At 43.3% G+C, this 15,943-nt stretch overlaps 1 protein-coding gene across 2 annotated transcripts in view; it reads left to right on the top strand.

Annotated features, from left to right (window-relative positions):
- The window catches only part of LOC120982427 (protein only RNase P catalytic subunit), a 92,498-nt gene that overhangs the window by 58,434 nt on the left and 18,121 nt on the right, over positions 1-15,943 (top strand). For both annotated transcript variants that reach the window (XM_040412557.1, XM_040412558.1), the window contains exon 4: positions 9,129-9,236. In XM_040412557.1, the coding sequence (XP_040268491.1) occupies positions 9,129-9,236 (108 nt within the window). The remainder of the gene's footprint in view (positions 1-9,128; positions 9,237-15,943) is intronic.

Raw genomic sequence — 15,943 nt, 5'->3', positions numbered from 1 at the left:
CAGGGGAGAAGGAAGCAGTGTCTCCCTCCCCCTGTGCTGCTGCTGCCACTGTCACCAATGAAGAGACAGAGGGGAAGAGGAGGGGAGGGGCTGTGGCCACTGCGCCACCAATGATGTTAACTCACCCATTAATTCAAATACAGGAGGTGGGTGCTGGCTGCAGAATCACATAGCTGGCACCCCACCATAACCGGAACCCCCGCAGTGTGCCCCCCAAGTATTAAAGTCATTGGTGGCAATGGCCACAGGCTCCCCTCCTCATCAGTGGCAGTTCCCATCTAAGCCCAGTGTAATCGTGGGGCTCCGATCGGTTACCATGCAATCCAGGACATTTACTGAAGCCCTGGCTGCCATAGTCGGCTCCCTGCTGCTGTGTGTACTATGCACAGGGCAGCAGGGAGAGTGTGAAGTCCAATTCACCCTAATAGAGCTCTTGGGAATTGGGAATCGGCTTACTAAAACCTCTGGCACACGACCATGTTCGTTTTGCCGAATGCAAATTGCAAGTCCATTAAATGCAAATGTGGTCCATGTGCATCCTGCAATTTCCGCGGGACCCACTGTAAAAAAAAAAGCCTATTCTTGCCTGCAAACCAGACAAGAATAGGACATGTTCTATAATTCGCTGCATGAATGCGGACTGCACACAGATTTCATCCATATGCTGTGATTTTCTTCTTTTTTTTTTGTGGACCCATAAAAATGAATGGGTCCATGTGTGTTCTGCAAAAAATGCAGATCAGACACGGACCAAAAATACGGTCATGTGCATGAGGCCTGAAGGTCAGTTGATCAAATTTGCGAGCTGACCTGGTCTACCGTAAGTGCTATTGAATGAGAAATGCACAAAATATACTCATCAATAATATGGAAAGACATTGGATGACAGAAAATTCTGGTTTTGTCTGATGCCAGGAGAATACTTTTTGAGCCACATGAGAGTCCACATCAGGTTTTTGTTGCACATTTCATGTATACACATGATATCTCTATTAAATGGATGCCTTCGACGGATGTAAAACCTGCCATTTGAACGAACCCTTAATAAAAGTATACTTCTGCTAGTCACTTCAGATGAGGTTCATAATATATGCAGGATAGATGGGGTCTGCAGTATTTGCTGCAGGATCAGAAAATCGTGAGTAGTCACCTGGTGGCTGCAGATGAGTGCTGCTGGGTAATAGCCCAAGCTACAAAAGGCACTTAAAATATATTTGGAGTCTGGGGGTCTGTCATGACTTGGGGTGGGAGTATGTCTACTTAGAAAAGTAAGTCTGCGCTGTTGAGGAAGGGTACATTGCTCAAAGGGGAGCTCTTTTCTGACTCAAGTGATATTCCAGGTCTGCCTCACACATCCATGACTGCAGCAATCATCCCCTGAAATGGGTTTTGTGGACTCACCCTACAGTTTCCTCACAGGTCCCAAATGTTTGCAGCTGTCTTCTAGATCAGGCTAGAAATCTATGTCAACCCTATACATTTTAAAAGAATAATAATGAAATAAATAAAATTCTACCTAGAAATACAGCATTTCATTGTAATGTCCATATTAATTCAGAACATTCAGCTGAACTTTTAGAATCCTCCAGAATTGCGACAGAGGAAAAACAGAATCCATTTATGAGATGTACATTTGCATTTTCATATTTTTTCAGGAAGTTGAAGAAAGGTAATTTACCAGGAAGTATGAACACGTTTTTCTTACAATAATTGAATGCACACGTGTCCAGAACATTATTACTGTAGAGGAGCACTAAACAATAACCCTAGCACTGCCTGTCTTAACCCCTAAAGGACACGGCCATTTTTCACCTTAAGGACCAGGCCATTTTTTGCAAATCTGACCAGTGTCACTTTAAGTGGTGATAACTTCAAAACGCTTTGACTTATCCAGGCCATTCTGAGATTGTTTTTTCGTCACATATTGTACTTCATGATACTGGTAAAATGGAGTCAAAAAAATTCATTTTTATTTATAAAAAAATACCAAATTTACCAAACATTTGGAAAAATTAGCAAATTTCCAAGTTTTAATTTCTCTACTTCTATAATACATAATAATACCTACAAAAATAGTTATTACTTTACATTCCCTATATGTCTACATAATGTTTGGATCATTTTGGGAATGACATTTTATTTTTTGGGGATGTTACAAGGCTTTGAAGTTTAGAAGCAAATCTTAAAATTTTAAGAACATTTCCAAACCCCACTTTTTAAGGACCAGTTCAGGTCTGAAGTCACTTTGTGAGGCTTACATAATAGAAACCACCCAAAAATGACCCCATTCTAGAAACTACACCCCTCAAGGTATTCAAAACTGATTTTTACAAACTTTGTTAACCCTTTAGGTGTTCCACAAGAATTTTAATAATTTCTTTCCAGTTATAAAGCAAGGGTTAACAGCCAGACAAAACTCAATATTTATGGCTCTGATTCTGTAGTTTACAGAAACGCACCATATGTGGTCGTAAATATCATGTTTTAGTGTTCCATAGTCTGAGAGCCATAGTTTTTTCAGTTTTTGGGCAATTATCTTAGGTAGGGTCTCATTTTTTGCGGGATGAGATGACTGTTTGATTAGCCTCTTTTGGGGTGCATATGACTTTTTGATCGCTTGCTATTATACTTTTTGTGATGTAAGGTGACAAAAAATTGCTTCTTTTTTTTTTTTACAGTGTTCATCTGAGGTTAGGTCATGTGATATTTTTATAGAGCATGTTATTACGGACGCGGCGGTACCTAATATGTATACTTTTTTTTATTTACTTAAGTTTTACACAGTGTCGCCAAAAAAATTAACCATAATCTTCACAAAGTGAAAATCGAAAAGCTTTATTGATAATATATAATAAATACATACATATTAATAAAAGGCAGCACAAAGGTGGAACACAAAGATGAGGAACAGGACCCAAGGGGGGGCCGAGAGGTCAGCACACCAAAAAGCAGGGAAAAGAATGTAAGATGATAAACACCAAGGCACCTCTAGACAATAAGCCCCAAACAGGCTGCAATGGAGGCGAATGTGAGGATAATAAGACTTGGTGAGTGAACAAAATAAGCATACCCTGAGTGGTGTGTCGATCTATCAGCCGCCTCCTGACCCAACGCCGTTTCGCCAGAAACCTGGCTTCTTCCGGGGATATGGAACAGTAGGCAACAACCTCCCCTATTATAGTGCCCACACAGGTGTGTAGGGAAATAATTAAAATCCAAATGACACCTGCACCAATGGCGGTGGAGCTCCAAGTGCTGTTGACCAATCAGCGGGGTCGCATAAGCATGGTGGGGGCGGGGCCGACTGTCAGAGACACATCATAGCCAACGCTCCAATGCCAGGAAGGAATAGCCAATCCATGGCCTATGAGGTCATGTTGGGGGAGTGGCAAGTGTTGCACAGCTGTCGTGCGGCGCAGCACATGACCGTGGCGCCGCAGAACCAACAAGGCCCCGTCAGCACCAAGGCGGAACTAGTGTGACGCGACAGTCATGCGATCAGACGCACGACCGCAGCCAAGGGAATCTATATACAACCACGCTTCTACTGATGTAGTCCACCGCTCCAACAGGTGTGATAGGTAGTACTAAATATAAATAAAGAAAACACAACTGGTTAAAAACAGGGGAATAAAAGAAAATAAAGTTAAAAACAAGGGACCCAGGATGCGCAAAGGTACCCCAAGAGAACTCAAAATTTATATGGAATCATCTATTACAGGAAGGGGGCAAAGGACATGTCCTCATTCAATCCCCTGGGTGTCATGCAATCTAACTCGTGAATCCAACGCACTTCTTTTTGTGCCAAGGTCTTTTTCCAGTTACCACTACGTAATGTGATATACACCCTATCAATACCACAGATTCTGAATTGGGTGCTGTCACAGTCGTGGAACAGTTTAAAATGTTTGGGAATAGTTTTTAACAGGGTGATATCATTTTCATCCTTGGCAGCTTCGATACCCAGAATGTGTTCGTGTCCTCCTCTTTAGTTCTCTAGATGTCAGCCCAACATAGATACACCAAAACATCATTTTTTTTGTTTTTAAAAAAGCTGTTATTGTGTAAAACTTAAGTCGCCCAATTGTTACCGGACAGAGATAATCTAAAAAAAAAAACGACCCACACGGAGTCATAAATGTCGCCAAAAAAATGAACCATAATCTTCACAAAGTGAAAATCGAAAAGCTTTATTGATAATATATAATAAATACATACATATTAATAAAAGGCAGCACAAAGGTGGAACACAAAGATGAGGAACAGGACCCAAGGAATGCATTGGCTGTATGAGTAATACTGTGTGTATTACTCATACAGCTTCCTGTCTGTGAGATCCAGGGGGCTGGATCTCACAGGCTTTTCACCTGAAGGCAGCGCCGATGTCTAAGGAAGGCATCGCCCTGCCTTCCATGCCATCGGGTCCCCATTATAGCCGCACGGAGACCCAATGGCACCGCCAACCGTCCGCCGCAATGACCCGTAAATGCCGCAAACCACAGGTCTGAATTCATACGGGGGATCACAGGACCCCCCCACGCATTGTCCCAGGGTGCCTGCTGATTGATTTCAGCAGGCTCCCAGTTCCGATCAACGCGCGGCGGTGATCGGAACTACACATGACGTACCGGTACGTCATGTGTCCCCAAGAGGTTAAAGGGGTTATCCCTTGAAGAATGTAAAAAATGAAAATCAGACATCATATAGTACATGAAAATCTCTTTCTAACAAAGCTAGAACCAGCCCTGTACCTCACATGGGTCCAGAGATCTCCCCATTCATTGCTCTGCTAGATTTATATCAAGCTGACAGCTCAGGGGGCGTGTCTTTTCTGCTGCAGCTAAGGGGGTGTGTCCATTCATTACAGCTTTCTCCCTATCACAGCTCAGTGGGCGTGTCAATGCTCACCCTATCACAGCTCAGCAGGCAGTTGAAAGCTGAAACTGAGCATGTCCGGCCATCTCAGTGAGCAGGTCAAAAAAAAAAAAATTAAAAGAACAAACAGCAGGTGGCGCTATACAGATACATTTTATTGAATAATTCAGTAGCTATACAAAATTTTTAGTTGCATGCAATTACAAAAGTATTCAGATCCAGGTGCTGGTTTGAAAACTGTAGAATATTTTTGGTGGGACAACCCCTTTAATCTTCTCCTTTATTTTTATCCCATCTTGTCTTCTACTGGAATTACCATGTCTGTTATAGCCAGACACCACTGGATCCCCGTTGACTATAATGGGATCCGATAGGTTTCTGGCATAAATGCCGGCTTTCTGCTGGACAAATACAAATCCGTTGAGCCTTACTGCAGAGCTGATCTGGGTCTGCTAAGACCCAGCATCTCTTTCAGTTACTCAGTCTCCAGTGATCACACTGCTGCCTGATCTGTATACACAGCACTTATTGATTACCGCAAATACAGTGATGGCAAAACCATCCTGCCTTCTCTATGGGCAGTCCTGCTGTCGCTGGCAGTGGGCTCCCTATTTGTGCATCTGCACGGCTCAGTGGTAACGTGTCCCCAAGCAGCATGTCATTGCTGGTTCGTGTTTCTCCTGGGGAACATGTCACCGCTAAATCCAATCATTGGTTGCAGGTACGCACATGAACCTGTCTGTCTGAAAGTTTACAGGATGGGCACCAGAAGACTGCACAAGAGAGCAATGGGCCCAGGAAGCTGGAATGGAGCTGCTGGGGGCAGGGAGTATGGATTTTTCAACAAATATAGCGGGCTGGGGTTGGAATTTTAAAAAGTGCACAAACTTTTTTAGGCCTCATGCACACGAACATGTGCTGGCTGGGGTCCGCGATCCTCATCCGACGGTCCACACTGCAAAAAAGTTGTGCATGCACTACTTTTTTGCGGTGCGGAGGCACGGACAGAAACCCAACGGAAGTACTCCGTGGCGCTTCCGTGGGGTTCCGTGCCTCCGTTCCACAATGGCCATTTAAGGGAATGGGTCCACATCCATGATGCGGGGAGCACATAACTGATGCCCATGTATTGCAGACTCGCGGTTTGTGGGCCGCAATACAGCCACGGCCGGGCAACAGCCGTGTGCATGGGGACTTAATGTAATTAGTGGCAGAAAGTCTGTAAAAATGTTCACCCTGTTTCTCTGAACCTTAATTAGCTGCTAATTTACATTTTAATGAGCTATTTTCTGATTTAAAAAAAAAGTCACTTCTGACATGTAAGCTTACCATACAAGACTTACCACAAGAGAATATTGTCCATTACATTTTGTTCTGTATCCTGTAATTAGCTGAATCAACGTTAATATAAATGCTTAAAGTAATCACCGCAATCCAAGGCTGCAATCACCCAACCATAGCCAATGGACATTAAAATCTCAGATACATAAATGACAGTATCTCTGACCACACAGACACTTATTTCTCATCCTATTCTGACCTCAAATTTCACATTGACACAATCTGATGGCCATTACATTTTTTATCTTTTTTTTTTTTTTTTTTATAAAAAAAGGCAAGAATGAACACTAGTTAGGGTACTTTCACACTTGCGGCAGAGGAATCCGGCAGGCCTTTTATCTGCTCATTGTAATTGGGATAATGGGGGAATAACACACACCTGGCCATGGAACAGCTGAGAAGCCAATTGTCCTATTACTTTTGGCCCCTTAACAAGTGGGAGGCACATATGCAAACTGTTGTAATTCCTGCACCGTTCACCTGATTTGGATGTAAATGCCCTCAAATTAAAGCTGACAGTCTGCAGTTAATTTCGTTTCATTTCAAATCCATTGTGGTGGTGTATAGAGCCAAAAATGTTAGAATTGTGTCGATGTCCCAATATTTATGGACCTGACTGTATGTCCTTCCTCCTTTGTCTTTACGTAATTCTTAATTGCCTGCAGCTTGTTTATTATTCTGGTTGCTTGGCATCCAGGGGATTACCAGTCACGTTCCTTGTACCGCCACACCCTGTGAGACCTGTGCACATATACTGGGGAGTCCCGATGATTCCCTGTGAGCACAGGGAACTTGTTTGACCCCTCTCATTGTTTAGCCTTTGTTTTACCTTCTGTTCTTTGTGTTACATAACAGTTTGTACGTTTTGTTCCATAAGAGTAAATATGTACCTGATGTAATTGTGCTGACTGCTTGTTTTTTATTGCCTTGGTAGATGCGTACTTTACAGTGTGCAAATGGCACTTTTGCAGCAAAAAAAAATGCATTGTTTTTACAAGTGCAAACAGGCTTTAAAGAGGTGTGATTGTCTCTTGACTTTATATTCTAAAGCCGCTATTAGACCACACGATAATCAGACAAATTATTGGGAACAAGCGTTCATAAGAGTAGTCGATCAGCTCATTTATTGGCTGATGGGCATTATTACACTGGATAAGCGATGCATTGGCAGCACATCTGTGCAGTCAAGGAATAGAACAGAATGAATCATTCCTCCCACATTCAGTTCGTATGGGCCTGTGCAAATAATCATCCGGTCTGTGTTGGCCTGTGCAAACGAGCGCCAATCGATCATCTATGGCCCCTCGCACTGCCCGAACATCGGGCACTGTAATGGCACCCTGAGTGGACGTCATCTAAGCCATTTAACACATTAAGAGGTTTACTAGCTTCAGGGTGCATCCTCGCGATCCCATACCTTGAGGATTTTCCGATTTGAGATTACAGGTGGAAAATCCACAGCATTTTACAATAGCAGCAAAGTGCATGAGGTTCAAACAAACTTCACCCACACACTGCATACAAAATCTGGCTGGAATCTGCTCAGAGACTGACATGGTGCAAATTTTAAATCAGCGGCATGTCATTTTGTACTCATTCAATGCAGATTTCACCCTTTGAAATGCATAGCGCGTGATCCATGGCAAAACTGCAACAAATCTGACCCACCTGCGCCGCGTTCTCTCTGCCTGCCTTTCATTTTAATGGGAGACAGCGCTTTGTCTCTGGGAAGGAGCCAAGTTAGTTTATTGCTGTTTATATAGTTCTAATTAATGTATTCTGTAGATCTAAAGTTCAGGTTTAGAAGCTTCGATGTACAGCCGATTGTCGGGAAGCGTCAGCTGCTCGTTCAGTGAAGGAGACCGCTGCATTTACATCCTTCACAGTATGAGGACGAGGGATCACTAGAGCGATTGCTTGTCACATACAGAATCATTGTTTCTGGGCAGCAGATCTTGTTTAGACAGCATGATAATTGGTTTGTCTGCACGAACGACAGGATCACCGTTTCGCTCGTTTATCGGGGGATCGGCAGCACATTTAGATGGGCAGATTGTCGGGAACAAGCGTTTGCAGGAACGTATGTTCCCGATAAGCTGCCCGATTATCAGTCAGTGTTAGGCTACTTTCACACCTGCGTTCGGTGCGGATCCGTCTGGTATCTGCACAGACGGATCCGCACCTATAATGCAAACGCTTGTATCCGTTCAGAACCGATCCGTTTGCACTACCATGAACAAAACATGATAATGCAAACGGATCCGTTTTGATTTACACTGAAAGTCAATGGGAGGCGGATCCGTTTTCAATTGCACCATATTGTGTCAGTAAAAAACGGATCCGTCCCCATTGACTTACATTGTAAGTCAGGACGGATCAGTTTGTCTCTGCATCGTCAGGCGGACATCAAAACGCTGCAAGCAGCGTTTTGGTGTCCGCCTCCAGAGCGGAATGGAGGCTGAACGGAGGCAAACTGATGCATTCTGAGCGGATCCTTATCCATTCAGAATGCATTGGGGCAAAACTGATCCGTTTTGGGCCGCTTGTGAGAGCCCTGAAACAGATCACACAGGCGGACCCAGAAACGCCAGTGTGAAAGTAGCCTAAAACTTTCCCAGCGTGTTGACCTTTATCATGCTGCGTGAAGCATTGACAGAAATGCCATCATTTTTGCCCAAGACCACAGTGCCAGTGCTTTAGTGTGCATTTTAACTTCAAATACCAGTGAACAAAAAATAGCATTTTCCCAAATGTTTGTGCATTTAGTTGAACTAACATTTCCAAGTGCATTTTATTCTTTGTGTATGTAACCATATATGACATATGCATATGAATATTACACGTATTACCCAACATAAGTCATTGGACAAAAAGTGCTGAATTGATATTTATGTTGTTTTTGGTCTTTGTAGGAACTGCAGACATTTCTTAAATTTGTGGATTCTCAGCCGCCCTATGATATTGTGGTAGATGGACTGAATGTTGCCTATCTCTCCAGAACAAATCCACTTTCAACTCCTGTGAGTATTGACTAATTTACAGATCTGGATTATAGAGGAGTATATGTCTTTACAACATAACATTTTTCTATGTACTCGGGATAGCCGTTCTTCTCTGTTCTTGTAGCAGTGATGATTGAACACCATGGGCGAAACTTCATTGTACAAGATCTGTGATTGACAAGTGTCCTAGACATTGTAATATGTGACATCTCTTTCTAAATCCATAGGCATTAATTTGGCGTTGGTAGCCCCTTTGCAGCTAATACAGCTTCCACTCTTTTGGGAAGGATTTCTACAAGATTGTGGAATGTGTCGGTGGGAATTTTTGCCCATTCGCCCTGAAGAGCATTTGTGAGGTCAGACACTGATGTTGGACGAGAGGGCCTGTCTTGCAATCTCCGTTTCAGTTCATCCCAAAGGTGTCAGATAGGACTGAGATCAGGGATCTTGTGTGGACCAGTCAAGTTCTTCCACACCAGACTCACCCAAACATGCCCTTATGCATTGTGCTAACTGTAAAGTTTGGTGGAGGAGGGATAATGCTATAGGGCTTTTGTTCAGGGGTTGGCCTAGGATCCTCAGTTGTACTGAAGGGAAATCTTAAAGGAATTCTGTCACCTGGATTTTGCCTATAGAGCTGCAGACATGGGCTGCTAGATCGCCACTAGCACGTCCGCAATATCCAGTCCCCATAGCTCTGTGTGCTTTTATTGTGTCAAAAAAAATCATTTTATATATATGTAAATGAGGCAAGTAAGGTGCCCAAGGGGCTGTTACTAACGTTTCTGGAGCCCAGCACCGCCTGCATCCTCCGAATCTCCTCCTTGCTCCCTGACGTCACAAAGTTAGAGCGCCGTAATCTCGCGCATGCGCGAGTACCCGGCATGTCAGTGCCGGCATAGTGTTCCTTCCCTGTGCTGGCATCAGCCTCAGGGAACGAACTGCACATGCACTAGCTGCGAGATTACGGCGCTCTAACTTTGTGACGTCAGGGAGCAAGGAGGAGATTCGGAGGATGCAGGCGGTGCTGGGCTCCTTCACAGTGGGTGTTGCTGGGCACCAGAAACGTTAGTAACAGCCCCTTGGGCACCTTACTTGCCTCATTTACATATATATATATAAAATCGTTTTTTTGACACAATAAAAGCACTGAGAGCTATGGGGAATGTATATTGCGGACGTGCTAGTGGCGATCTAGCAGCGCATGTCCGCAGCTCTATAGTCAAAATCCAGGTGACAGAATCCCTTCTGAAATTTTGGACAATTGTAGGCTTCCAACTTTGTGGGAACAGTTTGGAGAAGGCCCATTTCTGTTCCAGCTTGACTGTCTCCGAGTGCAGGTTGGGTAAATTTGGTGTGGAAGAACTTGACCCTTCCTGACCTCAACACCATTGAACACCTTTGGGATGCATTAAAACACAGATTAATTGACAGGTCCTCTAGTCCAATCTCAATGTTTAATCTCACAAATACCTTTCTAGATAAATGAGCAAAAATTCCCACACACTCCAAATTCTTGTAGAAAACCTTTGCAGAAGAGTAGAAGATGTTATAGCTGCAAAGGGAGCACCAACTCCATATGAATGCCTATGGATTTAGAATGGGGTGTCATATATCCTCCTTTAGGTGTAATATGTATGTGTCCCAATACTTTTTCCATATAGTGTAATATACCAGGAAACACCATTCAGTTTTTCAATTTGTGGTGGTCCAGCTCACAGTCCCTCCACCAAGGTCATTTTTGAAACCTCAAACGTGGATTACTGCAGGAGTGACAACCAACCAGACCGGTCCATCTGTGTAGATAGAGTTACCAATGAAATTCAATGACCTGTCAAGTGTAAAATTATCAACACATAGCGAGAAAAACAACATATAAAGTGTGTCACCTAATTATTTAATGCGGTAGGGAAAGGTGTGTAACTGAGCCATAGCTAATGCACATAGTCAAAGGGCTTTTATGAGGATAGGTCATCCGTTAATAAATCTTGAAAAACCCATTTAAGCTATTAAGTAACCAGTGCAAATAAATACTTGAAAGAAATAGCAAATAATATTATCTTTATGGGCATTCAAGATGAAAAGCACATTCAGAACTGTTTGTCAAAGTAACAAATCTGATCCAGCTGGCATCTTGGAACGGGCTGGTAAAATACTGTAAGCAGGTACCAATTTGCTCTAAACACTGTGCTAGTTTCTTCAGTGCATTAATCTGAAGTTCTTCAAATTAAGTAGATTTCTCCCTTTTACTTCGTGACTTGATGCCTTTGCTTTGATGTGTTTGACACGTCGAGCCTCCAATGATGGGCAGATGTCCTACTGAATGTGAGACACTTGCACGACCACCCAATGACGTCTTGAGGGATCATAGCTCATAAGCCGATCAGTTTGTAACTGAAATATATATATATATATATATATCTATATATATATATATATATATATATATATATATATATATATATATAAAGAAGGACGTATATATGTGTGTGTATGTATGTTCCGCGATCACTCAAAAACGCAACCGTCGATTTCAACCAAACTTGGTATACACATCCCTTGCTACCTGGAAAGAAATCTTGTGGGGGTCATACGCCCCTATATTGCTCTGTAACGCAAAAACTCATCGATCAATTTCTTCTAAACTTGGTACACATATCACTTACTATCTGAGAAAGAATACTGTGGAGGTAACATGCCGGTACACAATGAGTTTCGGTCCGTCCCAACGTCTGTCTGTTCTTTATGTGCGACCAAATGGCTGGACCGATCTTCACCAAATTTGGCACACAGGTACATCAGGTGTCCGGGAAGGATTTAGACCAGTCTCGGCTCTCTAGGATGTACCTTTCCTCAGATATTCCCAAAAAAATGACGTGTATTACCCAATACAAGCCTGCAAGTCTTTCTCTTCATATCCCAACTGCCATACACACGGTTACATGTCCCTTATCAGCCAATAGAAGCTCGCAGGCCCTTAGTCTCCACATACACACAGTTTTACTCCAGGTTTCCATAACAACCCGGCCATTTTTCTTCACTGCTGTAGGTCATCTTTAGGCTAGGGCTACACGATAACATGTGTCGCGCGACAATAAGTCACATGACACATGGGGCACAACTACACTGCTACATGTGTCGTGCGACATTGTCGCAGAAAAATCCATCTTGGATGGATTTTTTGCAACTGTCGTGTCGCAGTCGCGGCATGTCACATGTCACAGTGCAACACCATAGCCTATCATTATAAAAATTGTTGAGACAAAATGTTGTGTGACACATGTCGTGTAGCCCTAGCATTAAAGGGGCGGGCACTGTGGAGGTCACTGTTAAGGGGGCAGGGGCCACTATTAAAGGGGCAGCTGCTGTGGAGGTTAAAGCAGCAGGGTACTGTGGAGGTCACTGTTAAGGGAGCGGGGTACTGTGGAGGTCACTGTTAAGGGAGCGGGGTACTGTGGAGGTCACTGTTAAGGGGGTGGGCCCCTGAGGAGGTCACTGTCAAGGGAGTGGGATGCTGTGAAACTCACTATTAAAGGGGCGGGCTGCTGTGAATGTCAAAGTTAAGGGGATGGGCTGCTGTGGAGGTCCCATTTTAAAGTGGAGGGGCACTGTAGGGGGGTCAGTGTTAAGGGTTGGGGAACTGTGGAGTTCACTGTTAAAGGGGCGGGGAGCTGAAGAGGTCACTGTTATGGGGGATACTGTTGATATCTTTTAACGACACACAAACATTAAATGAAATAGATGAAATATACCTGTGCGAAGCCGGGTCCTTCTGCTAGTGTATAATATAATACATTTTTGTAGATCAGGAAATGTTTGCAGTGCTTGGACAGGTGTGCAGTATTGCTGAGCGTGCGTACTCTTCACACTGTTCTGCCTGCTCCATCCTCAAACTGCCTCAGTGATTTCATGTTATGTCTCTCTAGCAACAGACAGTGGCAGAGCCACATTCCTGGGGTTTGTACGTAAGCCTCTCTCTTTCATGTGCACGGAGTGACGACACACGTCATAGGCTGGATTATTCTTTACAAAGGAGACCAACCCAGGTTTCCAACTCATTGACGTAAAAGTCAGCAAAGGGAATCCCTGCACGCACTTCTCATGAGTTTCCCCATTATGCAACTATACATCCGAGTGAAACTGGTCGCTCACCTATTGCATAGTTTATTAATTGTGCTATTGCTAAAAAAAACTCTTTTGTAGCACCAGTAACAGAAGATTAGCGTGTTACTAATTTTGCAAGGATATGGCTATATATATATATATATATATAGGTTGCAGGGTATGTTTTCCGACCATTAATCAATAATTGACTCTGTCGCACCATGTAAAGTATGAAGTTTCTGATCATTTGAATTCCATTTTGTATCTGTTCATTTAAATTTCATTTTCATTCAGGACTCCAGCTGATATAATTGTGTATTATGTTCCTTAGCCTTTGTATATACGGTAGATAAGTGCAAAAGAAGGATATTATATCTCCATATGTATATACTACTTATTATATTTAATAAAATCTGATTATAAACCGTCCTTTGAAGTGTAGCTGTAATTCAGGTAAGAGTCTCTCTTTTTAAAGAGTATCCGAACCTGAAATCTTGCTCTTATCATCAAAACACCATGCAAATCATGAGAATCTTTTTGCATAATTTTTGTCTTATAAAATCGTGCCATGATATTGTTCCATACTTGTCATAGCGCCCCCTCGTGTTATTTTGAATCCCTCTCAGATCGTCCACCTCATGTGTTGCCTCACATAGGCCAGTAGATTAGTCCCACGTACCAGATCCTTCTGTACACAGACAACAGACTGATTTCTGCTGTTATGTAGGTCAGCCTATAAAGCTGACACATACATATATATATATATATATATATATATATATATATATATATATATATATATACTTGCTGAACCCGCTGTTTTCAGCAAGACCCTGCTAACCATTATATGTGTATGGGACCCCCTACACTTTCCCTTCACAAGATGTATTCTTTTTTGGGAAACATTTTGTTTGAGTTTATGTTTGTGCACTTGGGGAAAAAAATGTGCTTCCTTCAACCAGTGCTGCCCTGCTCACTACCTGAATTCCAGGTGCCAGCCTATATATTTTGGTGCCATTATCTTTTATTGTGCTTCTGATCAGAATATTTTTCAGTGGCTGCTGACCCACAGGGCACACCAGTGCGGAACACTGAAGGTTCAGAAAAACCATAGGCAGGAAACAAGCCAAGATCAGAGTAGTTGGCATGCAAGCAATTCTGTAAACAGTCCAAAGGTCAGGGCAGGCAGCACAGACAGAGATCGATACACGGGCAGGCAAACAAGACAATGGCACACCTTTGCAGGAAACTAGTTAAACCTATTGCTCAGGTACCCTCCAACAAAAGAAGGTGCCTTAAATACCCTGAGATGACCAGCCATAGACTGGGGAAAATGAAGGTGCTCTTGCTGGCCCTTTAAGAGCCAGACGGAGCATGTGTGCCATAGGGTAGTGAGAGGCAGGGCAGACCTCAGCCTGTGTGGAGTGCACAGAGCAGCGCTGCTCCGGCAGCCAGACCTGCCAGAGAGAGCAGCAGGGCAGCCGTACCCTCCAGGAGGAGTAAGGTGACAGGCATGGGCTGCCAGTATAACACAAAATAAATGGACCTAAAGAGCATAGAGAATCAGTGGGGGAGATTTATCAAACTGGTGTAAAGTAGAACTGGCTTAGTTGCCCATAGCAACCAATCAGATTCCACCTTTCATTTTCCAAAGGAGCTTTGAAAAATGAAAGGTGGAATCTGATTGGTTGCTATGGGCAACTAAGCCAGTTCTACTTTACACCAGTTTGATAAAACTCCCCCAGTGTTTTTTATGTGTCTAAGGCCTCATGCACACGACAGTATTTTTTCGCGGTCCGCAAAACGGGGTTCCGTGATCCGTTTCCGTTTTTGTTTCCGTGTGTCTTCCTTGATTTTTGGCGGCTCACCAGACATGAAAAGTGAAAAAAAAAATCTAAGTCAAGTTTGCCTTGCAAATGATAGGAAAAAAACAGACGCGGACGCTGATGACAATCTTGTGTGCTTCCGTGTTTTTTCACTGACCCATTGACTTGAATGGGTCTGCGAATCGTTGTCCATTAAAAAAAAAATAGGACAGGTCCTATTTTTTTGACGGACTGGAAACATGGATCACGGACGCGGATGACAAACGGTGCATTATCCGAGTTTTCAACGGACCCATTGAAAGTCAATGGGTCCGCAGAAAATCACGGAAAACGGAACAACGGACACGGAACACAACAATGGTCGTGTGCATGAGGCCTAAATGGAATAGCTAATACCAAGACACCCAGGAATTGATAACCAAACTGTAGCTAATTAAAGGGTAACTGTCACCAGGATCAACACTGTCTAACCAGGCACAGTGCCCCAATCCATTGCAGCATTTAGGAGAAATGTAGATTTTTTTTAAATATGCAGATTAGGTGTTAAGTGTACCAAGGGTGGACCCTGGTCACTTGGTGCACCCTAACTCCTCTGCACTGATTCAGGCGCCTATCCCTGTTAAAGGGGATGTTCGGGTTCAAAGCTGAACCCGGACATACCTCCATTTTCACCCAGGCAGATCCCCTGACTTGAGCATCGGAGCAGTTCATGCTCCAATGCTCTCCTTTGCCCTACGCTAAATCGCGCAGGGCAAAGGCATTTTTAGGAGTTCCGGTGACGTACCGGTTCTCTCC

The sequence above is a fragment of the Bufo bufo genome, chromosome 11 (assembly GCF_905171765.1).
Source record: "Bufo bufo chromosome 11, aBufBuf1.1, whole genome shotgun sequence".
NCBI lineage: Eukaryota > Metazoa > Chordata > Amphibia > Anura > Bufonidae > Bufo > Bufo bufo.
Note: the sequence above shows the minus strand (reverse complement) of the source record. Positions and strands in the feature narration are given on the sequence as shown.